Source organism: Osmerus eperlanus, chromosome 17 (assembly GCF_963692335.1).
Source record: "Osmerus eperlanus chromosome 17, fOsmEpe2.1, whole genome shotgun sequence".
NCBI lineage: Eukaryota > Metazoa > Chordata > Actinopteri > Osmeriformes > Osmeridae > Osmerus > Osmerus eperlanus.
Window position 1 is genome coordinate 6,428,361 of NC_085034.1, and position 26,897 is coordinate 6,455,257.

The window sequence follows — 26,897 nt, forward strand, 5'->3', positions numbered from 1 at the left end:
TTGAATGCTTCTGAGCCAACTATCTGGTGTGTGTTTCCTAACCCTCCCATCCAGGTCACTGTTGCAGTGTGGAGAACAAAGACAGACTATTTACACTTCAAACTTGATAGCTGGTGTTATATCCATGTATGCTACTTCAGGACAGTGCTTGTATGGATGTGTTGGCTGAAATACTAAGCTAAGCTTAGACGGCAGTGACATTTAGGATAACATTTGGAATACTTGCCTCATTGATATGTGTGAGAGCAACGTTCGCTCCGTCGACAGAATCTGAATTTGTTTTCTAATTGCTTGAAAACAATTGGTTCCTGGATGCACATGACTTCCCTTTCATCTCCTGTTTATTTTGTCTGCAAAGCCCTTTGTTGAGAACATTGCAGCAATAAAGCTCCATGGATCTCATCTGCATGCTCTGAGATTTTAAGATGCATATTGCAACGTTTAAAACATCTATTTTGTCATTTACTCTACAAACATTATTATTAAAGCTTTGAAGGAGAGAATACAAAATGTGACACTTGACTAACGTATTTATAGTCCACAGTTGGCCAGGGGAGTAAATCAGTTCAGGCAATGTTGAAAAAAACCATGATAAATTATATCAAATGCATGAAAGAAGTGAGATTACTGGCTGAAACTTCAGCCAACCTCAAACACAAACTCACCTTGACATTTTGAGGGATTGTTGTGTCCTGCTGTTTAAATGGCAGGCTTGTACCTAATTTCCTTCTAGCCTGTTTAAAGACTCCCAGATTACAGGCAGGAACAGAGGCCCACTAATAGAACACTCGTCCTTGTCTCTATTAACAGACGCAAAGGTAGTTCACTACATTACAACATGCATTAATACTACTACACTCATTAAACATACAAAATAATTGACAAGTTGTCTATAATACATTTAATGATTCCCGGTTGCCACAGCATATTAACAGCTCTTTCCTCATTGTTGCTGGCAGAATTGTATCAACAAAGATTTGCATCATCACTTGTCATGTGTTGGGTGTGCGTGTATCTTGCCAGGGGCTTTAAACAAAGCGTTTCTAATGAGTCATGCCACCAAGTGGGATCAACATTAAAAATAAACATCTGAGTACAAAGTCGGATCTGAGGTGAGTTCTATAAATACTCTGTGGTGAGCTGTGGTCTTTGTGACAGAAAGAAGCCTCACTTGACAATACCGCCCTTTCAACATACAAATGACATTGTTACAGTGAAGTGGCTTTCTGTGGGTTGAAACACCTACACATTTACATTTAATCATTTAGCAGACGCTCTTATCCAGAGCGACTTACAGTAAGTGCAGGGACATTTCCCCCGAAGCAAGTAGGGTGAAGTGCCTTGCCCAAGGACACAACGTCATTTGGCACGGCTGGGAATCGAACTAGCAACCTTCAGATTACTAGCCCGACTCCCTCACCACTCAGCCATCTGACTCCTACACCAAGAGCAAGCAGCAATTCAGGACAACTTTGTAATATATAAGGTTTTTAGTACAATGCTGCATATTGTATTTTCGAAACACAAAGCATAAAAATGCTTGATTCTCTATTTATACTAACCTAAACTACTTAGAAACACCTGCTCTAGGACCAAGCAGCAATACATGATAACTTTGTTCAAAACTATCTTTTGTTTTTATTTATGCATACTGCCTATTGCATTTAATAACTTTTTTTTAAAAGGTTCGCTTCCCTGTTTAGACTAAAATCGGAAAGTGATGTAATCTCACCCACACATGCTTGGGAAACGTACTTGAAGGTTTGTATCACACTAACCTTGGCCCCGTGCCCAAAACGATTGCTCAGTCTGGAGTCGGTATCTGGTGCTTACATGTGGAACAGGCAAACAGTCAAGTCTGCTGGTTGATATAGGCAATGATTCATACTTTCATCCTCCCATTTCTGCCCACAGCAAGAGTCTAAGTCAGGGGCAGATGAGCCAGCGCGTTTGTTTACAGCTCTCACGGTCTGCCTGTTATCACACAAAAGTTGTTATGAGCTGTAATTACAGTAATGGGATACAGGGTTTCATTGATCATGCAGCACAGATCTCCGAGCAACTATAATGAAGTCTATATTTCTTAATTATAGAACAGAAGAAATCATCCGCACAGCGTCAGTTTGATCTGGTCTAAGATGTAAACGTTCACTATTGACCCATGTTTTTGCTGTGTAACGGTAACAGTGTTTGATATTGTTGGAACAAACCATCAACATGGGGATAACGAGGAGGCACGTTCTCCAACATTTCCAAAGTCCTGCCCCTCCCATTGGTACAACGTTGTCCCGGTGACAACCCGGTTTACGTGATGACGCTGGATGTATATGAGCGCAAGCGGCGGGATCTCTCTCCCTTTTACCGCCATCAGAGCGGAGTCTTTTTCTCTGGGACCGCTTCACTGCGCAGCACAACCTAGTCAAGCCGCCAGCGAAAGGTAAGCGAATGACATGAACATTTCTATCTGCGGACTTTATCTACACCAACAGTGTTTCCCATTTTCGCTCTTTGGCAGCTTTCGATATGGATGTGTTAAAGTTGTATCCGTTGAATTATTTAGGCAGACAGTGATGTAAAATGGAGCTGTAGCTTACCAGCTAGCTAACGTGTTAGCTCGCCAAATCAGACAGCAGCAGCAGCCATTGAGACACAAGGCTTCCACCATGATGTGATCCATGCACGATGAAATCCTTCATGTTCAGCCCGGCTATGAAGCGTTCCTTGAAATAAATTGAAATTTGAGTCGTGGTTCCAGAAGTGTTTAACCATTATGATTTTGTTTGCTATTGTCTTTTCAGTTAGACTTGACCTTATTTCTCGATAAGCCTTCAGGGAGGGGGGCATGTGGAGGGAGGGAGATGTGGGTGCCCCAAGTTTTTTGGTGTCTAATCGCAGCGCGAGCGAGAGAAGAGACATGCTAAAGCTGGCTTATTGTGTCGTTCCCAACTAAATGTACTTCTACCAAAGACTGCTCCCAGTTTACTGTTGAGGCATGACCTGTCATATACCTGTCAACGCAGCGGCCAAGTGCGTAGCTCGCAACACAAGCAAGTGATGGTCAACCAATTAAGCATGTACACTAGGGTTGAGTAATGGAGAGGGGACAAAAACAAGTGTCTCACTAGCATCAGCTAGCTTATTAACATCACCCGGAACATTGTTTTATGTCACATGGCTGCTGATCAGGCAGCCCAAGTACGTGCCTGATGCACATTCTGACAGTTCTTTAAGAGTTCGCTAGGCCGTGCATGCTTGACTTGCAGCTAGCTTGCTAGCCAGCCATCCACCATTTCTTTGTCAACCATTGGCATGAGCGGTGCATTCAACACGTGGTCCCAGACGACTAGTAAAGGGCGCGTTTCTGAGATCAGTCAATCCATAGGCATTTCCACGTGCCAATTGAATGTTTTGGTGTGGTGTGGGACCATACATTTGAAGTATTCGTTTTCATAAAACGTAGTTTCACTGGTTTCATCAGTTTTAGTGGTTGATCAAAGCATACATTGCAGAACAATCCTAGCCTATGCAAGCTATGTTCGCTATGAATTGAGTAGGCTCAAACGCTCATTAAAGCATTGGTGTGGAAATGCTTTGACATGCGAGTTTACAGGCATGTCAGGAACTTAACGAATGACAACTGGGCATAGCACTACTGATGTCTAGCCCTGGTGCCTTGGCCAAGTTGAAGCTAGGATATTGTCCCAGGCTTTAGATGACTTGCTGGTGTTTTGTTTTTAGGTTGGTTCTTTTGGTTTTCAGAATCGTTGTGCTGGGAAGGGCTTTTTACAGCCTTGTGCTCAGCCTCTGGCATGAATAATTTGGTATAGCAAAGAGTATACTCGGCAGGTAAGTTTCTTGACCTGACGCTGTATTATAAATTGCTTGACCGGTGCCCTTTTTGTGTGTTCCTTACTCCAATAATGAGGCCCAAATTTTGGAACCTTTTTTTAATGCTATGTGCTCTGGCACATATCACCTTCCTCTTCTTTGCTGGGCAGGGAAGGTCCTCTCTCTCTCCCTCAGGTTGGATGAAGATTGAAGTTCAGGGGTGGTAGTTGGCCAAATAAGAAAAGGTACATGGATTTTGAGTGCTTGCTTTGTCAAAAATCCCTCCAGCTGGAATTACCTGGCCCAGACAATTTGTCACCTTGTGTTTCTCGAACGATTTGGTTTCATTTTGGTTGCGTTTCTTTTCTACTAGCGGTGGATGAAATCACAGGTGAGCTACACAGGTTCACAACATTGTGAATGCAAATGCGGCTGTGTGGGAGTGGCCGGCTAGCTGGGTGATGGATGAGAGCAGGACGAGACATGTGAGGAACAGATGGATGATGTGATGGTGGGGCTTCCTCACCTGTCTTATCATTGGAGGACCAGACTATAGGTTGCCTATGTTGGCACCTGTCCTGGACATCTACACAAGGCCTGTTTTTAATAGTTAATATTAAAAATGACTAAATGTAAAAGATTAAGTGCAATAACTAGAACTGCCATATAAGCTTCCAAGCATTGGTCACAGTTGTGGCTGGGACGTTTGCCTTATGATTGCTTGTGCTCAGCGCTGTGAGAAGCCAGTCTGGTCATCAGTCCCCTTCATCCCCAGCCACTGTCGACCCTGTCCACCCCTATCCCCACCACCAGCCCCAGTCCCTACCCGAGTCTTAGTCAGTGCTGTAAAAGACTCCCCGGGCCCCTGTGGGTCGTCCTGTGGGGTCGTCAGGTGCAGTGACCCATCACGTCATCTCACCAGCAACCAAAGCTGTAGCCTGGGGCTCCGAGCACACATCAGTGTGGACGCGTGTGTGGTAACTGTAATAGGCCAGAGAAGATGGTGGCAGATCTGAGAGCTGAATGAGCAGATGGCTCATAAGGAAAAACTTTCCGTTTTAACTTCTGCGAAAATGGCCATCTGTGAACTTTGTATTTCAGTTCTTTTGGAGTGATTTTAGTTTTGACATGGTGCCAAACCTGCTTGCTCTGCATGTTCAACAGTCAGGGGTAGGATTACAGTCAAGAGGCCATTTTGATGTTGGTAAACTGAGTGATGAGAATCAGATTTTAAACCGCACTTCAGTTAATACTCTGAGTTTTGGAAAAGCTTTCTTCTATGCTACTGTGATGAAATCAGCTGACACATCTGACAATTTTGTATCTTGAAATGGCATAAGTTAACTATCAAAAGTGTTAACTTTTCCCAAACTTTCCTTCTTCTTGCCTTTTCCCTTGAATTAAACCACTTTGTTTAACCATGCACTCAAACGTTCTCCCTCCTTTCTCCACAGCATCACTCAAGACTCGGCTACAATGGCAGACATTGACAAGTAAGTTCTTCTGCACTCGATTTGCTACTGTGCAACACAGAGCCTTGTTGCTTAAGTGTCCATTTTGCTAAAGTGTTTTTAGCAAACTATCCTGGTTTTGGCTCTACCCTGTCATCCTATAGAATTGTCTGACACCACCCACGCTTTCTATTGGTAGTTGGGCTTGCTCATCATAACTGCTGATCCCCCTGTTGCAGCCACACTTTCTAGGACATGTAAATTGCTCGTATGTGGAACAGTGTGAACACTGCACTGGCTACAACTATAACGCGTGACCAGATGGCTAGTGTACTTGGAGTGTTTTACATGCTGAGTAAATGTAGTTGAATCCCCTTGGGGTAGGCACTGTCTGCACCAGTTGCCCAGGAGCCTCCAGGCAACACTATGCAGCTGCGATGTGGAGGTAGTCTCTAGAGGAAGGGTTAGGTAGTAGAGCCGAAGGAGACACCTCTGTTTTCAGTCTGGTCTCTTGCAGAATTAAACAAGCTCCACTCAGAATTTGAGTTTCTATATTGCCATAACTCGACGATACATATTGTAAAAATGTTGTATTGCCATATATTGTTCCATGATATATTGTTCCACCCCTAGTTAATACCCACCTTTCATTAGACTTGGGTTAATGCCCACAAACGGGACAAGACTTGGGTTCAAGGTAGCTGTGAGATGATTATTGACACCAGAGTAGCAGGCTGTGTATGTGAGGAGGACAGCTAGCGACCCATCTGCCTGGTCTGGCCCTTCCTCCCACCAAGCTGCCATCACACTAACTGTTTACTTAGCCCTGGCTGCTTGGGATGCCATGCCTGGGGTCAGGTTTCTCCTGTGCCGTCTGACTCTCCCTCCCTCCCACTCTGGCTCTTAACCACACATTGGTAAATAGAGGCTTGCGTTTGAATATACACACTCACTCAGAAACAGACTCACTCGTGCATATCTGCATGATCTCTTGCCTTATTGCTTGTGCTCTCTCACACACACACACACACACACACACACACACACACACACACACACACACACACACACACACACACACAGGTCCCTTGTGGGCTTGTCATCTGCTGGCTGACAGCTCCTGTGAGTTTAATAGTGGGGCCTTGACGTTGGCCCAGGAGGCCTGTGTTGTCACACACAGGGACACAGCCCCTCGGCTCCACAGTCTGTCATGGCAACACCCTCCACTGTTAGTCCTTTGATCTCCCACACGTTCCCAGACTGACAGGAAGATGGAGGGAGGAGCTCATAGGCCGGCCCTGCGTGATGACTTGGCAGCTTGTGGAGGTTCGCCTCGTCACTCCAGGATCTGAAAACGAATTTCCTCCACTCCCCCACACAGGGCTTTACTGTCCTTTGTTATTCAGAGAGGGAGGACATGCAAAAGTTGAAATGGTTGTCAGTTCTGCACAGTGAATCCTCCCTCTTGAAAAGGGCACCGGGACGGGTCTTTGTTTATAGTCTGACCCTCCCTTTTCTGTCTCTCTCGGTTGTGTCTGCAGTAAAGACCAAGCTGAGCTGGACCCGGCAGACATGGAGGATGTGGAGGAAGTGGAGGAGGAGGAGACCGGAGAGGACGTCAACAGCAAAGGTGAGGTTGCCATGGGGCGTGGCCACACCCCCAGGTTCTGTCCAGTGGGACCACCCAAGATCTGTGTGGGTGGTTTGGGATTGAAGCTATGTATATGTATATTTTTTTAAATGTTATTATTGGCTTTCCCAACGACTCCTTTTCCTACTCTGTTAGATGGGACATTTGTTATTTAAAACCTGTACGACACTTGGACAAGGCTTTAAACAAGCTTATTGTATCCCACAACGAGTGTTGTCACAGTGACGCACTCGAAAGGAACGGCGTCTGTTGTCCAGGCCTGGCTCTGCTCTCCAGTGTTTCTGCTGTGCATCCCCAGGTTTAGGAACCGTTAAAGGTTAAAGGTCGCCCTGTTGGTGTCTTCATGTCCCCCTGTCCGCTCGCCTCTGCCACACTGAGCTGCCTGTCAGTCACGAGTGGCAAGGCCAGGCGGGCATCAACCCTGGCATTAACACTTAAACTGACTGGTGTATGAAGGAAGGGCATGTCTGCTGGCTCCCTATGTAAATTATGCAGCAATGCTCCCCTCCCTCCCTGTCTTCAGTGCTCTCCCTCTCTGTCTGTCTGTCTCACTATCTCTCTCTCTCCATTGCTCTGCCTCACCCTCTCTCTCCCTCCCTCCGCCCCAGTCATTGTGCGGAGGTTTGTTCTCTCTCGCTGTGAGATGTGGCTGTGGACCAGGCAGCAGGGTGAATCACATTTGCCTGTTAAGCAGGAAGGCAAACTCTACCAAGTGTGGGGTGTTGGTTCCAGTTGAAACTCAGAATGTATTTGTAGAGCCCCCTTTTATTTTAAATGGAGGGTCTGACCAATTGGTCTTAAGCTCTGGATGCTCTGGATGCTGTATGACAATAGGAATGAAGACCTGAAAGGGGCTTCCTGTCCAGGTTTTCTGCTATGATATGTGAGCATGACAGGTGTTGGCAACATGGAGGACTCCAGTGATTGCTTTGTCTGCCACCCATTTGTTTGCCCTTCACCTCAGTAAACATGTTTACACTGTGGTGTTGTCTCTCTCCTTTCTGTAGAGTCGTCTTATCCATTTTTTCTCCCCCAAAATGGATGTCTTGTGTTCTAAATTTAGGGATCAAATGGTTGTCTTGTATTCTGAATGAGTGTTTGTTTTTCTTAAAATGGTGTTTTGGATCTTGATTGGGGGTGTTTTGGATCTTGATTGGGGGTGTTTCTGATTTTAAATGGGTGTTTTGTGTCCTCAGCTCGCCAGCTCACGGTGCAGATGATGCAGAACCCACAGATCCTGGCTGCGTTGCAGGAGAGGCTGGACGGTCTGGTTGGCTCGCCGTCAGGATACATGGAGAGGTGAGGCCGCAGTCTGCTTCCTCTTCCTGTACCCCTTCACTACCACTTCCTGTAGCCTAATGTTTTCAGTTTATAAAAAAAAAGTGTATAGGTTTTTCTGGGTCAGGCCAGTAAATTTAACCTGAAACTGCAGTGATGGGACAAAATGAGCAGTGTTTCTATCAAAAGGCTGCTTTTGATTGTAGTGCTTGAGAGAGACTTGTGCGGTCTTTGCATCCAACACACGTCTAAAATGCGGATGAGAATTGAAATGAGATCATGGACCCTTCTCCATCACCAAAGCATTAACTGAAGGACCATGATTAAACCTCTAAAGTCTCCTTCGAATAAGAACATCATTTCTGCACCCGGCCATTAAACAAGGCATATCTCCATAAAAGCTGTTGTTGGCTCGTCCCCCCAGCGTGGCTGCGTGGGTGGGTGTATGCGTGGGTGCTGGCAGGGCCACCTTGAGTTATTGAAGCCCAGAGGAGGGAGAGACTGGGGGTGTCGCTGAGGCAGAGAAGCCCTCGGCAAATTAACTGTCCAACAGTTTACCACTAGAACACGAGGGCTGGGACGTTTTCAGCCCCAGAAATTAATCTTCATGGCCTCGGTTCTAATGCTGGTTAAAAAAAAAATATTCATGAGGGAGTTGTCACAGTAGAACAGGTTTAGAACAGGAACCACATTTATAAAAAAAATAAAAATACACACTATACTGTGTGTACTGCAAGGATACCATGAGTTCATTTAGCAGACATTTCCTCTAAAGCGGGAGTCGGGTGGCTGAGCGGTTAGGGAGTCGGGCTCATAATCTGAAGGTTACCGGTTCGATGTGCAAAATGACGTTGTGTCCTTGGGCAAGGCACTTCACCCTACTTGCCTCGGGGGGAATGTCCCTGTACTTACTGTAAGTCGCTCTGGATAACAGCGTCTGCTAAATGTAAATGTAAAGCGCCGTTCAAAAGGGGGATTTGAACCTTCAACCTAGATCTTGATCTGCAGTCAAATGCTCCGACACTGAGCAATTCAGACATGTTGGTTGCCCTTGGTGTATGACTGTTACTGGAGGGAGGCCAGGTGACTAATCAATCAACCACAGTGAGGCAGGAATAACCCATTATTTAATAATTCAGTTCTGCTCTTTATCTCCAGTCAGCCCTACCCGGGATGCAATGCCTAAGGGCCTTCACCCAGGTCTAGTTCTGAAGTGCTGAGGACAGAGATCATGCTACAGAACTGTCCTTCACTTGAACCCAGTTACCCACCCCCTTTTATTAAAACTCAAGTCACCATGGGAAGCTTCTACTTGATCAGAGTTCTTAATCTTGTCTAAGAACTGAGAACTTGTCCAATTATTGTTTTCTCAGCTTTTTATGTGCAAAGTGTTTACATTTGAATGCTTGTGTATTCACATGACTTGAGAATGGCCTCAGGACTGTCTGTAAGTTTGGATGTATAGGTATGTCTGAGAATTATCAATGGCATCCAAATGACATTACCATTACCTACTAAAAGAGGAACTGTACATAACTTATAGTGCAATCAAGTCACATGCATTAGGAATGTACATCTTATGCCATAGGACTGTAGCTTTATGTAATCTACCAATAGACGAAGGCTGCAACTAATTCTTGTTCGTTTTGGCCTTTAGGTGAAACTTCATCTAAACTCCCATGTTTATTGTTGCTCTAGATCCAGTTTAGTTTTTACATAGCCATGACTGGCCCACATGGGACTGCAAGCACACACGAGATCCTTTTCCTCTGAAGGACCTTTGTTAGCCAATCCTTGGTGTGCTGTGTCAGTGAATGTCCTGGTAACCCTTGGCGCACTGTGTCAGTGAATGTCCTGGTAACCCTTGGCGCACTGTGTCAGTGAATGTCCTGGTAACCCTTGGCGCACTGTGTCAGTGAATGTCCTGGTAACCCTAGGCGCACTGTGTCAGTGAATGTCCTGGTAACCCTTGTTAACCCTGTCCTCTCCGTGTCCTCTCCAGCTTACCGAAGGTCGTAAAGAGGCGCGTCAACGCCCTGAAGAACCTCCAGGTCAAATGTGCCCACATTGAGGCCAAGTTCTACGAGGAGGTCCACGAGCTGGAGAGGAAATACGCCGCCCTCTACCAGCCTCTCTTCGACAAGGTAAGACGCCCCCCTCTCTCCCCTCACTGTGCGGGCCTCGTGCCTGTGTGACCCCCTGGGTCGTACTGTAGAATGGCGTCCCTGCCTGGCCGTGTCTGACGTGGTCATCTTGGGGAGGGGCTGCAGTGCTGCTTCGTGGTGAGCAGCCTGTGTGACTGCCTTGTTCCTCTGTTGGCTGCTGCTTATCCAAGGCTGACAGCCTTCTACTGCTTTAGCTCCCCTCCACACACACACACACACGCGCGCTATTGTCTGCCCTTTGAGGCTTGTTCAAGATTTAGCCGAAATAAAAGAGCTGTTCTAGGGATCCAGTTATAATGGAGAAGTGTGGAAGGGGTGAGGGGGAGGGGGTGGTCAGACCAACACTCACACAGTGCTGCCAGGCTGCTGGCTCGGAGACACAAGGCGCTGGCTTGGCAGCCCAGTCCCTATTGCACTTATCTTGGTTTACACAGATAACTTAGTGTGTCGGACGAGGGTGGGGTGGGATTGAATGGGCTGTGTATTCCTGCCCCTTAACCCTCGAGCTCTTGGCATCAGTGCCTTGGTGGGGCTGAGATGAGGGGGGGGGGGGGGGGTCAAGTTCTGGCTTCCTGCTCTGTTCCCCTCAGACATCAAGTTAAACACACACAGCCCAAGCACACAACGCTGTCACCAAAGCAACCACTTTAGTCTCTGCCTAGTTCACCTGTATGTTGTAGCCATCAGGTCTTGTGCTTGTACTGGTGTACCCTCTTTAAGAAAATAACACCATGTGCCAAACTCATGTCTGACTGGGCTCTCTCTCTCCCTCCCGCCTGCCTGCCTGTGTCCTCTGCAGAGGAGCGACATAGTGAAGGCCAGCTACGAGCCCACAGACGAGGAGTGTGAGTGGAAGGCTGATGAGGAGGAAGAGCTGACAGTAAGTAAGAAGGTACAGGTGACTCTATGCCTCCTCTGTCACCCCAGCACACACACACACACACACACACACACACACACACACACACACACACACCCAGCAGGACCAGGGGGGCTTGCCTCTCAGCCCATCTGATTGATGTCATTGCAAATGCATGTCGAATTTGATTTTATCAGTGTTGTGCACTGGTATAAATGTATCTTCCCATTTAAAGCATGTTTCTTGGTAGATCTGTAAAAAAAGAGGGACGTGTCTATTTTTGGAAATGAGGCACAATGTGTCCTGCCCTTTTTTGACAAAGCTGCCTGCACCCTCCCTCTCTTCCATCTCTTTCCTAGGAGGAGATGAAGGAGAAGGCCAAGGTGGAGGAGGAGAAGAAAGACGAGGAGAAGGAAGACCCCAAAGGCATCCCAGAGTTCTGGCTAACGGTGTTCAAGAACGTGGACCTGCTGAGCGACATGCTGCAGGTAGGCAGGGCTCGCCGAGCGGGGAACCACATGCAGGCTCGTGGAGGAAACTAGGTCACAACACGGCCATAGTTACTGCTCACACTGGGGCTCTGGGGCCACGCTGCCATCTAGTGGCTGCTTCAGGAAATGCATGTTAACTTTCACTTCATCATCCAAACCAAGGTACACATTCTGCATATACTTAAGTACAGTAGATCAAGGGATCATCAGTTCAGTTTTTTGGGTGGTTAGTGCCAAGGAATGGTGTGTGCTGTAACTAGACTGCAACAATAACAATCTTGCGTTATTCTTACATATATTGTTGGGAGGGTGGAAGTCAAAGACTTAATATCTAATGTTGTTTTTAGGAGCATGATGAGCCTATCCTCAAACATTTACAAGACATCAAAGTCAAATTCTCAGATCCAGGCCAGCCAATGGTGAGTTCCAGATCATGCTGTGATTGAAAAGTATTTGTTGACAGTATTTTATACCTTTTTGTCATTCGCATCTTATTCATGCTCAAACCCGTCTCTCCTCATTGTGCTCTCCTGTCTCCAGAGCTTCTCATTAGAATTCTACTTTGAGCCCAACGAGTTCTTCACAAACACAATTTTGACCAAAACCTACAAGATGAGGTCAGAGCCAGACGAGAGCGACCCCTTCTCCTTTGACGGGCCAGAGATCATGGGCTGCACGGGGTACGGACCAATCAGCTTCTTAGTTCCTCACACCCTGAGCTTGGGGACTAATCACCTGCCTTATAATCCCCATACCCTGAGCCTCAGAGCCAATCGGTGACCAGTCTGAACCTTTCCTTGAATCCTCCTCTGTCCCACAGTTGTACGATTGACTGGACGAAGGGCAAGAACGTCACGTTCAAGACCATCAAGAAGAAGCAGAAACACAAGGGGCGTGGCACAGTCAGGACGGTCACCAAGACCGTCCCCAACGACTCCTTCTTCAACTTCTTCACTCCGCCAGAGGGTAAGAACTCTGAACATCTGTTGGATGCGTTTTTGCCAGTTCAAAATAACCCTGGTTTTCAAGCTGTCGTATTGATCATTTAAATCTTTTTCAATCCACAGTTCCAGAAAGTGGAGAACTGGTGAGTAGACCCCCCTGTTTGACAATACATCTTTTATTTACCAGATTACTTGATCCAGATCAACAGGGTTTAGGTTGTGCAGTCATGCGGCGTGTGTGTGTGTGTGTCCAGGATGAGGACTCTGAGGCGGTGCTGGCTGCAGACTTTGAGATCGGACACTTCATCCGCGAGCGCATCGTCCCCCGGGCTGTGCTCTACTTCACGGGAGAGGCCATCGAGGATGACGATGACGATGTGGGTGGTTTGTGTGTTTGTGTGTGCGTGCCCTAGTGTACTATGGAGGATTATAGGGGCCAAAACTAACTAAATAAATAACTGAATGGCTAAATACTTGAATACATAAATAATTCTATAATAAAATGAGACACTAAATATATAAAAATTACGTGTGTATATATATTAGATTTACGTTTTCATTTGTTCAAATTTATTTATACTTTCATTTATCCACGGTGTAATTTGCTGCAGCCTCTGATTGGTGGTTCAACTTGAATCGACTGCTTTTGACTTATTCAAGATGGCAGCACCTAGTGCGGATTCAATGAAGGAAATATTGTATGCTACAGTGGTCGACATGTCAATTTCTCTTCTCTACATTCGGTTCACAACTCCCTTGACATCATAGTGGTTGTGCAACACCGCTCCTCTAACTTCGCTCAAACTCACTTGGCCCCTCCCCTGCTAGGCTGCGAGGTGTTGCCGGCGTGCATGTGCAGTAACACGACTCGGCAGCACACTAACAGTATTTTATGTGGGACAACAGATTTATTTTGCTGCAACAAGTTACACTGGATAAATGAAAGTATAAATAAATAAATGTGAACACATGAAAACGTAAATCTATATATACACACAAATACATGTAACATTTATATATTTAGTGTCATTTAATTTGTAATTTATACATTTTGTATGTCAATTAGGCATTAAATTATATAATTATGCATTTATTTAAGCTTTGTATTATATAATTATTTATGAAAGTATTTAACCATTTATTTTGTTTTGGCCCCTATAATCCTCCATAACGTACAGCTTGTGCCAGAGGGAGCTAGCAACTGTGTGAATACAGCAGCTCTGTGTGTATATAGCTCGTCTGTGTGCCTCGACATGTCTCTAACCCTGGTGTTCTCTATATTCCAGTATGATGAGGAAGGAGAGGAGGCTGATGATGAGGTACGTAACCCAGGGCCTCTGCCACACTGGGGCTGCAGCTTCTACATGACATCCACAAACATGCTGGTGTGGTAACACTGCTAACGGCCTGTCTGTCTGTCTGTCTGTCTGCAGGAGGGAGAGGAGGAGGCAGATGAAGAGAACGACCCAGACTATGATCCCAAGGTGGGTACCAGCTGACTGGTCTCGCTAAGACCAGGCCGCTCAGGCACAACTCCTAGTGCCACCACAGCTAGAAGATTTCAACATACAGAATACATACTGTCCAAATGCATCCCATCACACACCAGCTTTTTCCACATGTTGTTTTTGTTGTGGCTGCCCTACTGGCTTCTCTCAGGCGATTACAGGTCCAATGATGGCTTCAGATCCTCTGACAGGCTACAGGGCCTCCACGTTCAGTCCTAGTAATAGTTCCTCTGTGTAGCGGTAGACTAAATGGTTCTCTACTCTTCCTGTGATAAGCTAGGGAAGCATGCTGGCTCTCAATCTTGCTTTCTTGAATCTGCATGTAAATCGCCAACTAAATACTAATTTTCCAGAGCATTTGTGGTGCAGGTTTTGTTCTATTTATTTATGATAAACTTTTCCTTTTGGGTGAAATGGATGCTGTACTCTTGCGTCTGCCAGCCTGTTGACAAGCCTCAAATTCTGTATTCCTGCTACTTAGCTTTTTAAAAAGTCATTCATGTTCTTATTTGCGATCACTGGGCACCCTGTCAGCTCCTCTCTATACGTTTCTCCTCACTAGGTTTAAGTGATCTGTAGAAATAACCCCATCCTGGTAGGTACAGCTTGTGAATTGTCAGCTTACTGCACCCCCACCCCCCTCCCTCCTTTACATCCATCTCTATTCACCCTCCCATTTCTTCATCCCTCATGCACTTACAACTAACATAGTGGTTTGTTGTTGTTTTTTTTTGTTTTTACAATTTCCTTTAACCCTAGAGAGCCCTGCTTTAAGCGTCTGTATTTCTGTATGTTGAAGTTAGTCCAACCCCCTTTCCCCCCCATTTTCCAACCAGACCAAATTCGTCCCGTCTTGCTAAAAGTCTCTATCCGACACCCGAATATTTATTTATTAGTTTGGTTCTTGTCTGGGAAAAGAATGTTGGGTGTATGCCATCAAGTTTTGTGACGTTTGGATGTTCTTATGTCACAGTGAGTCACCGCTCCATCCGTCAGCGCTCCTCCCCCTCTTGGTTGTGACACATCAGGGGAGGGTGTAGCCGGCGTCATGGCGACCATGTATTTGCTTTCAGTCGTTCAAACCTGTGGGTCTAGGAGGACACCTCGCAGGCGTTCAGACGGGCCTCCTCTCCTGACGGCGTCGTGACCTGCGGACCAGTCAAGTCCCTTGTCACAGAAGGGCTTTGAGGTCCCAGGTCACGAGGCCAGCTGGCCTCCTCGGCCCACTCATCATAGCTGCTCATAAGGCCTGCATTCCCTTCAGACAGCCTGTAGTCCTGTCCTTCTGAAGGAGACATGCAGCTGTTATGACGGCTCCTAGTTGTGCTCTGTGTACCATTTGACTAGAACTGTCCATCACTACTGTCACTCTTAGTTGGAGAACAATTCTGGCAATGGACTTTTTATATTTGGGTTTTCTGGGGGAAGTCAAACACATGTCTATTAATGAAACCTATTGCTTCAATTGTACAAAAAAAAACATTGATGGTGTTGTGGGTTTGTCAGTGTTGAACGTAGCTGAGGGTGCAGTCCAACATTGTCCTGTCTCCTTGTGGTTGTGTGCAGAAGGACGCTAACCCTCCAGCCGAGTGCAAGCAGCAGTGAAGTCTGTCTCTGGAGGCCTTGAGGATCAACCGCACTGTAACTGCTTCTCAAATAAAACATAGATACTTACCGCCTTATAATGTTTTGTATTTTTCTTGGTAGAAATAATAAGAAAAGGGTTTCAAGATTTTTGTTACGGGAAAAAAACCTACAAAAACAACTCATGATTAAATAATGGGAGCAGAGTGGCTCGATATGCATAGTATTTTACTAGACCTGTTTTTTTTCCCTCTTCTGTACCGATAGTTAGAATGCAGGAAAGAAAAGAAACCTTCCCTTGAACAGCATGAACATGTGTCTCACTGCTAATCTAGTTTGGGTTCTTGTGAAGTCTTTTGTTGTATTGCTCTTAGACAACAGCTGTGGTGAGACTGTATCCAGACGACATCAAAATGCCGACCTGTTTCCTTTTCATTTGAATTCTCTTCCCCCCCACCACCTCTCCCTCCTGACCTTTTCTTGCCACCATTTGTTTAGGCCACTGGGTTTTTAGAAGAAAACTGTTTGAGGGTTGAAGTATAGCCGGGCTCTTAGCACAGGCATGGCAATGCTGTGTTCCTTTTAGTCGTGAAGGAATAGAAGTGATGTCATCAGGTACCCGAGTCGTGTGGGTGCTCAGCTGGCCCGCCACTTGATCAGGCGGGCGGCTTGCAAGGCCTTCGCAGGCCACCAGAGTTAACCTCGTACAATCTGAACATTCCTGTGTAGGCACACTGGTAGAGTGCGCTACATTTCTTTTGACTTAATGGACCTATTTGTTAAATGAACAGGGGCATGTATTGGTGCTGCTATGTTACAGAAAATGAAGTCTGCAATTGATCTAATGTGTATTTTATTTACTTTGAACTTCCCTAATGTTAGGTTTTAGATTTACAGTGTTTTGAAGGGAACTTTTTTTCTTTTTTTTCTTTTTGAAGAGCACATGGCTTGATGTAGCCCAGTCACACTTCCCCTTAGCATTTGAGACAGATCCTTAAAGTGGGCTGGCAGTTCCCCCAGGTGGCGCCCACACTCATCTACATGTGGCTCGTAAGCCCACGGTTGCTTGACTGTTGTCTTTTCTATAGCACTTTGTACTACTTTGTCATGTACCAGTGGTGTCCTCTGTGAGCTGGGCCGAATATTCCTTCTAGAACATTCTGAAGTGAGCAGCATTTGCTCTTGTGATATACCAAACATATAGCCTCACTTAATCACAGGAGTCTGAAGTGCATTACCCTTAACTTGGGGAATCACATTGGGCTAGTGTTAGCTCTGGGAAGAGTAAGTCCTAGATGAGGTGTATTTAAGATGTAGGGCAAACCCGATTTAGTCAACCAAATCAAGTCTGTTTTCTTGTGCTCTGGGGGTTTTGACTGGCTCTCTGGGGTTCTGAGGAAGCTATAGGTGACATGGCTGTCTCAGACGGCTCCCTGAGTGCATGCTCCTGATTATCACTGTGAAGGGGGTAAGATGGCTTCCTGGTAGAGGGCAGACTGAGGTCTTCTGTTGGCACCTTCATCCCCCCCCAAATCTGTAGCCTGTCCCCTTACCCAGTAGGCCACATGGAAGCATGATAGAGCAATACATAGTCGGGGGGTGGACAATTTATTAATCGGACCCAATGTGTTCCCAAAGTTAAGCCAAGTGCAGCCATTTGTTTGGTTGTAGATGTTTGTCCAGGTGGAAGCGCCCATCCCTTTTTTGCTGCCTTCTGTAGTGGAGTTTCAGAGGAACGCACATTGGTGGGGACAGACAGGAGAGATCAGTGATTGTTGCTGTGGGGACACGACTGGATTCTGTTGGGATCCTTTTGAGCAGCTGTTGTCAAAGCGAAATGCTATGCTACAAAATACTAATGTACTCAATAATTGTACGTGTATGTATATTCATGAATAAATTGGTTAAACGTGCCGTTGTGTTTTCATTTGTGTCAACTTCGGTTTCACCCAAATATCAAATGAGGGAACTGTATTCAGAATAAGCAGTGCAAATAAAACCTTAAACTTAAATGTTTTAAGCTTTCTGATTCATGGGGGTATACGGTGTGTATTGGCCATTTGGGTGTTGACACTCAAACGGGTCAAATGCTAACTCAGGTTAATCATGCAGTAATGGTGTGGACTTGTCATTTGACAAATGGCCTGCAACACTAGCATTTCAGCTGGGTATAGGCCTACAATCAAATTATTTCAAATTCAATAAGTTCAATAAAAGTCACTAGCCATCAAAAAAGGCCTACTTCCAAAGCAGCAGATAGGATTTGGGGAAACAAAAATGGGTGCCCACTCCATGTCCATAGTTGATCGTTAAAAGAGGATTACATTTCACAAAACCCCTGCCTCACTTTGGTATTATACTGCAGAACATTTTCTGTATGTTGTAGTCGGAGTTGAAATTGGCCTGGGACACCTTTAGAGATGGGCCACTGTGACATTGATAGGCCATTGCACACTGCAGGAGGGGCAGAGCTACTGCCTACGAGTTCTCTTTCCGCTGGATGTCACTTGGTGGGCGGTCCACAAGCAAGAGAGAGCCTCAGTCACACCGAGAATATCAGCCACTCTAGCGATAGGCTGCAGACGGATGAAGGCTAGGCTACCACTGAACATTGTGCAGAATAGGCATTAGGTTACAGTCTCAACTCCCGCTTAATGCAGTGACCACTTCATATTTCGATGCCTTTTAACTCTCCGGCAGAGAGGACGAAGAAACGTTTGCTATTCCTACGAAGAATTTGAGCGTTTAGTCATGATGTTGGAGAACGGCGGAAAGATACTGAAAGAGGGTCTTCTGGAGAAGCGGAGCGATGGTTTGCTGCAGCTGTGGAAGAAAAAGCATTGCGTCCTAACAGAGGATGGGGTTCTGCTTCTCCCGCCGAAGCAGCACGACCATCCGCATCATCAGCACCACGGCGGTGGAGATACCGGCAAAATCAAGGAGCTGCACTTTGCCAACATGAAAACAGTGGACTGCGTCGAAAGGAAAGGAAAATATATGTACTTCACAGTTGTCATGACGGAGGGCAAGGAGATAGATTTCAGGTGTCCACAGGACGAAGGCTGGAATGCCGAGATAACTTTGCAAATGGTGCAATACAAGAACAGGCAGGCGATACTGGCCGTGAAGTCGACGAGACAGAAACAGCAGCTGCTTGTAGTTCAGCTACCGGGACAGAAAATGGTTCGGAGCTCGCCAAACGTTGCGTGACCTGCGCCTTGGACATTCGACATTTGCGGTAAGACATATGAGAGGGGTCTTGGTGGCTTAATTACATGGCCTCTTTAGAGGTGGAAATCCTCCACGTGAAAATTGCTTGGATACACATTCTTCGGCATCGTTTGATATTTGACAAGGCTCAGGATACGAGATCACGTTACCCCGTAGCCGAACATGGATTTTACGCGCGAGGATGACTGCATGGAGGCTTTGATGCATTTATGAACCGTGTATTGGTTTCATTGTTCTAGATCATAGTATGCTCACATTACAACATTTCACAATAAATTAGACGACACCTAGTAGGCAGCAGGTTAAATGACTTTACGCACAGGGTGTTCAAAGCACCAAATCTTGTGCGGCTTGTGCCTATTTTAGTCCACTGACCTTAGGCTACCTAATAACACAATTACCCCTAAATGCAAAAGAAGATAAGAAAATTGGCTTTGGGGCAGTTCCCTGATTTTCCTGAAAACGTTAAAGCCTATGTATTCTCTGTAGTCTGGTTTCAGGTGATAATGCAGAAGCCTAGGTTAAGGAAACTACTGACTTCACATCTCTTCGACCAACTCATTACTCTTTAAAGATGAGCGTACGCTGATTGCTAATTGTGTGTGAATTGCGTCTTTTGTTAGCACAATCATTTGTGTATGGTGTCCTACTGAGCTGACCCAAATATATTGTACCCGCAGGTCAATTGGACATTCAGCTGAAAGATCAATCTAGACCCCGGAGCCAGCTGCATCTCCACCGCTTCGCGAAGGAGCGCCACTTCCCAGGAAGCCCCTCATTCAATATTGGGTTCCAAAGACCAGCATCCGTCATTCAAAGTCTTATTGCCATTAGAGACTTATTGAAAAGACAAAAGAGGCCTATAGCATGTGAGAAACCAACGGTATTCCAATGTGCTATGTTGTGTCGTCTAACTCGTCTTATTTATTAGATGTATATATTTTTTTATCTGAATAATGTCTGTTGATGAATGTTCAGTATGGTTGTTACTGGAGTTGAAATTAGGGAATGTTCACACCGGGAGATGTGTCAATTTCAGTATAAGCATCAGTATTTTGTCATCTTGGTGGATGGTAGCTTTTGTTAGGAGAGGCCTATTGTATTGTCTTTTGAGTTCTATCAATTATTTTATAGTGAGTAACATGTACTGCTGTACAAAAAGAAAAAGACTTACCATGATGCACATGTTCACATTCTTTGATTGAACCAAAGACTCATTTCGTATCTATGTTTATTTTCCTTTGATATGTTTTGATGTAAAATCATCTTCCGCAGTGTGTCCAGCGATGAAGAATGATCTTCCTTTTTTCAGTTTTCTCTTGGTTTCTCTTGATGTGAGTTACATGGTATTATTGTCACATTAACCACTGTTAACTAAATCATAGATGATGGATAGAATGTGTTCACTCGTTACATTTTTCTATGGATGTGTTTTTTGTTTTATTTGTTTTGTTGACGACTGTTCAAAAACATCTCAAGGTATCTATTCTCTGAACGTGTGTTGTCATGGCATACAAAGTAGTAGCTGTGAGCCTTTTAAAACACAGTTTTGCTGTATTCAGTCTGGGTTTTATCTTCATGTGTGTGTAAGAGCTATTTTCATACCTCTGAAATATACATTCCATTTCAAAGTGAACTCCGCCTCTTGTGATTTCTCTCATTTGTGGACCCCAGTATCTGACAACCTGTGGGCAGATTAACCTGATTCAACCATTTCAGGAATCAATCAAACTAGCGGGGTGTGTGCAGGTCCTGTGTAACAAGCTGTCTGTCTCACCCCTCTCACAATTACTACCTGTGATCTTCTCACCCTGTTTCCTGGTCTAAAAGTAGACCAGCAGTTCTGAAAATAACATGTCTGCTGTCAGTCCCTGGGACGCCTGTACACCTGACAGACGCCCACACACGCGTGTGTCCGTTTCTTCTCAATGAAGTTAAATGTCCGGGGGAGGGGGGGGGGGGGGGGGGGGGGTCATTCTCCACATATCCACACCCCAGGCCCTGTCAGAGTGTGCCCTGCCCAAAAAGAGAGGCCGTTTTCGAACAGCACCTCTCACTTATCTGTCCCCTCAGACCTGTTTGGTGCCAGGCCAGAGGTCCGGTGGGGGCTGACAGCCCACCCCCACCACCGCCTCCCCTTTTTTGACCTCTTCCAGTTGTCCCAAACTGTGTTAGCCTGCTAGGCTACATCACCAGGGAGTTGACACCTGGAGCTCACCATTGATGAAGTCATGTTGACAGACTAGTGTGTGCCGATGGGCATCTTGGACCCTCTTGGCCCTGGTTCTGGACCAACCAATCAGTGAGAAGAACTAGGATTTTGCAATGCACTCCTCTATCTCCATATTTCCCCTCCCCTTTCCGTCTCTCTTTTTCTGTATTTCTCTCTTTTCCTGGGTCAGATGAGACCATTACAAATGTTTTCTCACTCAATCTTCAATACTCACCTCGACCCCCCCTCCCCTCCCCCCCCTCCTCTCCCCTCCCCCTTCTGCAGATTAATTGACTTCCTAAGGCTGGTATGGCGTTCACATGACCGGGCTCTGAGATAAGGCTTTATTGTGGAGGAGCTACAGCTGTGTTCTCATGCGTCACACACCACTGTTGTGTTAACAGTACATTAAAACCAACGACACTGCAGAGAGTTTGTATGTGGTCCCATTGGACCGCAACCGATTTGTTCACATACAATAGACACATAACAGGTCAATGGCTGTCTAATGTTTGACTCGGTTTGTACGTGTACTGTTGTGTATGTTTATGAGAAGGGAGCAGAAGAAGGACCACTTGAAGGACAGCATGATGGGACGTGAAGACAAGTTGTCATGACATTCCCACAGTCGGCTCTTCCCAAAATGACCTATGGCCCGCTGACACGGGCGAAGCGGCTCGTCCGTCTGGTGAATGGAACCCAGCTCGCTTCCACACACGTTGTTTTTCTCTTGGAAACACTGCGTAGGTGTACAATAGGGCCAGCTACTGAACATCAGCTGCATTCTCCCAGCCTGAGGGGAAGATAACACTCAAGGGCTTTGTTTCTTATCCGTCTCGTGTTCCTGTAGAGTCGGATACAGATGGGATGTAGGGGAGAAATCGTTGTGCTAGGTGAAAGTAAAAACAAACCTTTCTGACAGGTGTGCAACAAGGAACACGGGGGGGGGGGGGGTGAATAAACAGAACATGAAGCCTTAATACAACATCATCATGTTATAACCCACCTGCAAGCTGTTGGGAGAGGGGGGAGGCAAGGAGAGGGCAGGGAGATGCAAAGAGAGACAATGAGAGAGACAGAGAGACAATGAGAGAGAAAGGGACAAAGTGAGAGAAAGAAAGCCAAATAAAGAGACAGTGCTGTTTCCTCCTGTGGTGTTTCAGTGTGTGGGACGTACAGTGGCCTTGAAAGACTATTCCATCTGGACCACTGGTCTGAACTCTCTAAAAAAAAGGCCATATTGTTTGTCAGGTTGTCTGTTAAGGCTACTGGCCTTGCCAGGGTGGTTATGCTTGGGTCATGAAAATAATTGTTACACTATACTTACACCTAGTCTGTGACCTATGTTTCTATGACTGATTATATAATGAGTTATATGAGTCCTTGCATGATCCACACAGAATTAACACTCAGTACTGTAATGTTGGAAGCAGTATTTTAAAAAGGATGTAAGCAGGGAAAGTAAAAAAAAAACTTGTTAAAACTCTTCAACACTTCCCTTCCCCCACCTCATAAAGATTGTTATTTCAGGAATGGAGGCTGAACAGAGAGTTATTTTAGCTCAGGGTTTTAGCTGACTAGATCTGCTTCACCACTCCTGTATGTACCTCCCAGTCCTGCTCTCCTGTCCCAACCCCTCCAGTCCCCAGCCTCTAGCTCTCCAACATCCTAGCCCCCAGCCCCTCCAGTCCCCAGCCTCTAGCTCTCCAACATCCTAGCCCCCAGCCCCTCCAGTCCCCAGCCTCTAGCTTTCCAGTATCCCAGCCCCCGGGCCCTGCTCTCTAGTCTCCTACCCTCCTAGCCTTCAGCTCTCCTAACCTTCAAGTTTCTTGCTTCCAGCACCTCAGGCTCCAGACACGAGGCCCTCCAGCCTCTCCACCCACCAGACCCCAGCCCTCAACCTCCAGTCCCCCCTCAGTCTCCAGTCCCCCCAGCCCTCAGCTTCCAGCACCACCCTCCCCCAGCACTCAGCCTCCAGCCCCCAACCCCTTTTGCCCCTGTTCCCGGTCAGACCACCCAGGAGAAGCAGAACCACACAGGTCAATTAGCTCAGCTGTTGCCTCCAGTCAAGGATTAGGACAGGAAATGTCACCTTTCCTAAACGATGCTTTGATAACTCCATAGAACTGAAGGCTATGAAACACAAACAAAGCTCTGCCAGGAGAACAATGTGACTGGATATTTGACCACATGTCAGTCATTAACTTCATATTATCGTTTTATTATTTACTTACATTTACATTTAGTCATTTAGCAGACGCTCTTATCCAGAGCGACTTACATTAAGTACAGGGACATTCTCCCCGAGGCAAGTAGGGTGAAGTGCCTTGCCCAAGGACACAACGTCATTTTGCACAGCCGGAGAATCGAACTGGCAACCTTCAGATTACTAGCCCGCTTCCCTAACCGCTCAGCCACATGACTCCCTACTTGTCAAATAAAGTCACAGTGCTACATTGACTATGCTTTTTGGTCCTTAATTACTTGAACAATACTGCAGTTATCAATAGATTTATTTTGTACAGAATGGTGTCATGGTGTTTGCATGAACAGAGAAACCATATTAGGAGAAAAAAACATGAACTACAGGTCCTGCATATAAATTATGTTTTTTTGAGCACCAGGCTGTTATGGGAGTGTACAGCCGCCAAGCTCAGGTAGGGAAAAATAGAAAATGAATTTGCTCCTTAGATTTCCATTGTTGTCAGCAGTTAGTATAAAGCTGAGTCAGCAAACCCAGGGACAAAATAGAGGTGTCTGAGGATATACTGTACTTGTCCTTTCTCCTTCAGCTAGAGGTGCCTTGGTTCTATATCTTTTGTGTGCAAAAGCAAGCAAACAGTCACATACAGACATACCAACACACATATACACACACCTGCACACACACAGGGACGCAAACATTTCCACACACACAAACATTGTTTTACACACATACACACACACATGCAGACACACACACGAACACCCCCCCCACACACACACACACACCCACACACAGTCACAGAGTAGGTGTTTGTGTTCGACCTCAGATTCCAGCAGTTGGACCACAGTGCCAAAGTAAACTCCACCTCCTCCAGACTGCCCCAAGGTCAATGATATGAGAGCTGCTCCTGGGAGTTAAGCCCTGATCTGTCCCTGCAACCACTCACTTCCTGTTTTGCCTCAGATAACAGAGTCGTTACACCAGGAAGAGGGTCGCTCCTATTTCTGTTCAGCTCAAGTAAATGAGGATTTGAAAAGACAAGTTGTGATATGGTAGGCTGTGTTGAATGACTCATGGAATACCTTTGGGTCAGTGTCGGAATACATTCAAAGCTGTTCTATACAAAACAGATATTGAAAATATAAATGGTTGTAAAGGTTGTTTCTTCTGGAAAATTATTTGGACTACTTAAACAAGAGAGAAAAGCTTCATTCCTGGAGCAGCTGACATTTGAGAAGTAATGAGAGGCAGAAGTCTAAACCCAGGAGGGTCACGCTGTAATCAAACGCACCCATTCCAAATTATCCTCTGGCATTCAAACCGTTTCAACTCCAATAAACCTCAAAACATGCTAAATTTGAGTTATAAAGCGCAGATGTGAAATCATGTGATTAAACGAACTCATGTGGTGAAACTCCCCACCCCCCCAACACACCAACTGAGAGTAATGAATAGCAAAGTGTCGTCCTAGCATGCACATGGAGGTTGTGCACTTCGTGTGAAACGTAGTGGGAGTGAAAGCAGGAATTGCGCATGCATGGGTAAATTAGTTCTTTCACAGCTGCACTCAAAGAATCACATGTACAGTAGACCTATGCCTACTAACTTTCCCCACACACATAATATCTTCAGGCTATTAAAGCAGCTCAGTCACATAAAAAATGTGTTTGCAACACATCGCCTACTGTAGGCCATGCCTGATGTAAGTGCCGTCAAACTCATTGTTAACTCGTTTGTTTGGACAAATCACTGTGATTGTGAATTTAGTCAAAACGAGTGCATCAGAAAAATGAAGTGGACATAACACCATCTGTAGAAAGGAAAAACGTTTCTAGCTCTTGTGTCAATATATAAAGGTTGCCCTTGAAAGTTAACAAAAGACCCCATTGCGTTCTGAGGCAGCGATACCAGCCAAGCGCTGCTAATCTGCCAGCTCTACATTATCACCTCCCCATTGCGATGGTCGGAGATAATCATCATTAGACGTTAGAGCCACAAGCCAAGAATTTGAATGAACGACCATCGTGACTAGGCACCACGGAGAACGTAACAGTAGTTTAACCGCCGTTTGTCATCATGTGCGGGTACAGTAGTAGGCTACAATAGCTTTTTCTATGATTACTCGCCGCACCTTTGGCTGTATGCGGGTGACTCATTTCCCTGCCCTAAAGAGAAAGCTTCCGCTGATTGCAAAGCTGGAGGAGAGGTTCTTCGGTATTTAGCGGAATCAATTTAAAATAATAAGAAACACTGGATCGTGTAGTATTTATCTTCTTTTCTTCCTCATCTGATAAGAGCTCATTAGGAAACAATGAGGGCTTGTCATAGTGAGACAGGCGTTGAAGGCTATCAAGAGCCTAAGCTGTGCTTGCCATACCATCTGATAGGGTGTTAGGTTGATAGGAGAGCCTTGGTGGAAGGCTGATGAGTGAGTGTGTGCACGCTCGTGGAAGCCTCCTCATCAAAGGGAGAAGATTTGCCTGGCCTGTACCAGCACTGGCAGGCTAGACCCCGGAGGGATTGAGGGGCATTGTGTGGATAATGAGGGGTTCACTGCCTGGCTCAGGCCACCACTGAACCTCACCACAAGGAGCAGCTGGACAAGCCTTATAGGACCCACATCCAGGACACCATTAGCATGGGGGCTGACCTAGCATGGTCACCTCTCCCCTCCCCTCTCCTCTTCTCTCTACCTTTCCCCCTCCCTTACCCTCTCTCACTTTCAGTGTTGGGTAAAGGACAATGATCTCATTCGCACCACCTTGGCAAAATGTTTGTGTCATTTCAGAGTGCCGATGGGTGCCCATGTGATACTCCAGCCCACTGGCTGGGAAGAGAGGGAGGCAGGAAGGGAAGGAGGGTTGTGTGGGAGGGAGGGAGGGAGGGAGGGAGGAAGGGAGGGAGGGAGGGAGGGAGGGAGGGAGGGAGGGAGGGAGGGAGGGAGGGAGGGAGGGAGGGAGGAAGGAAGGAAGGAAGGAAGGGAGGGAGGGAGGCAGGGAGGGAGGGAGGGAGGAAGGAAGGGAGGGAGGGAGGAAGGGAATGATGGTTGTGTGGGAGGGAGGGAGGGAGGGTGGGAAATTAAAAAGATAAGAAAGAGCAACTGAAGGGTGGACCTGTGGGAGGACAGAGAGAGATAGAGAGAGAAAAGCGTGTGAGAAAGAGAGGGATGTTTAGTGAGATGGCAGAGCAAGGAGAGTGAGGGAGCAGATAAAAGATACATAGAACGGATACTCTCACCTTCCAATGTCACCCTGTCTCTAGCTGAGAGGATGGAGCCTCACTGTTCCCCCCCTCTCCCTCATCCTCTCTATCCTCCTTTCTCCCCCCTCCTCTCTCTCTCTTTCTCGGGCTTGCTCCCTTCCCCCTCTTTGGCAGACTGACCAGGGTGCACGTCCACATCACCACCCTCCTCACGCTTGCCTCGCTCGCCCCGCTCGCCTCTCACCAACTGCTGCCGTGGCTGCTCAAGCAGAGCAGAGAAGATTTGTG

The 26,897-nt window shown here is 46.2% G+C and overlaps 2 protein-coding genes and 1 long non-coding RNA gene across 5 annotated transcripts; 2 read left to right on the top strand and 1 right to left on the bottom strand.

Moving 5' to 3' along the window:
• Positions 1 to 232: 232 nt before the first annotated feature.
• Positions 233 to 2,320, bottom strand: LOC134037406 (uncharacterized). The gene is made up of 3 exons (XR_009932519.1): positions 1,779 to 2,320; positions 666 to 800; positions 233 to 412 (listed from the first exon to the last, which is right to left on the bottom strand). It is a non-coding gene; the product is annotated as an uncharacterized LOC134037406 (long non-coding RNA).
• A 1-nt stretch (position 2,321) lies between these two features.
• nap1l1 (nucleosome assembly protein 1-like 1) lies at positions 2,322 to 17,672 on the top strand. Of its 3 annotated transcripts, XM_062482656.1 has the most exons (16): positions 2,322 to 2,437; positions 5,283 to 5,321; positions 6,821 to 6,909; positions 8,127 to 8,229; positions 10,211 to 10,352; positions 11,173 to 11,265; positions 11,592 to 11,720; positions 12,071 to 12,142; positions 12,264 to 12,403; positions 12,544 to 12,689; positions 12,791 to 12,810; positions 12,922 to 13,044; positions 13,954 to 13,986; positions 14,101 to 14,151; positions 14,738 to 14,770; positions 15,742 to 17,672. In XM_062482656.1, exons 1-15 carry the CDS (start codon positions 2,322 to 2,324, stop codon positions 14,741 to 14,743), a joined length of 1,302 nt encoding a protein of 433 aa, XP_062338640.1. In that variant the 3' UTR covers positions 14,744 to 14,770; positions 15,742 to 17,672. The 3 variants fall into 3 exon arrangements, with proteins under 3 accessions (XP_062338640.1, XP_062338637.1, XP_062338639.1); XM_062482653.1 differs by lacking the exon at positions 14,738 to 14,770; XM_062482655.1 differs by lacking the exon at positions 14,738 to 14,770 and having other exon boundaries at positions 11,173 to 11,253.
• A 613-nt stretch (positions 17,673 to 18,285) lies between these two features.
• On the top strand, positions 18,286 to 20,620 carry phlda1 (pleckstrin homology-like domain, family A, member 1). Its single transcript, XM_062483486.1, has 2 exons — positions 18,286 to 18,997; positions 19,671 to 20,620. The coding sequence occupies exon 1, from the start codon at positions 18,511 to 18,513 to the stop codon at positions 18,967 to 18,969; it is 459 nt and encodes a 152-aa protein (XP_062339470.1). The 5' UTR covers positions 18,286 to 18,510; the 3' UTR covers positions 18,970 to 18,997; positions 19,671 to 20,620.
• The last annotated feature ends 6,277 nt before the right edge of the window (positions 20,621 to 26,897 follow it).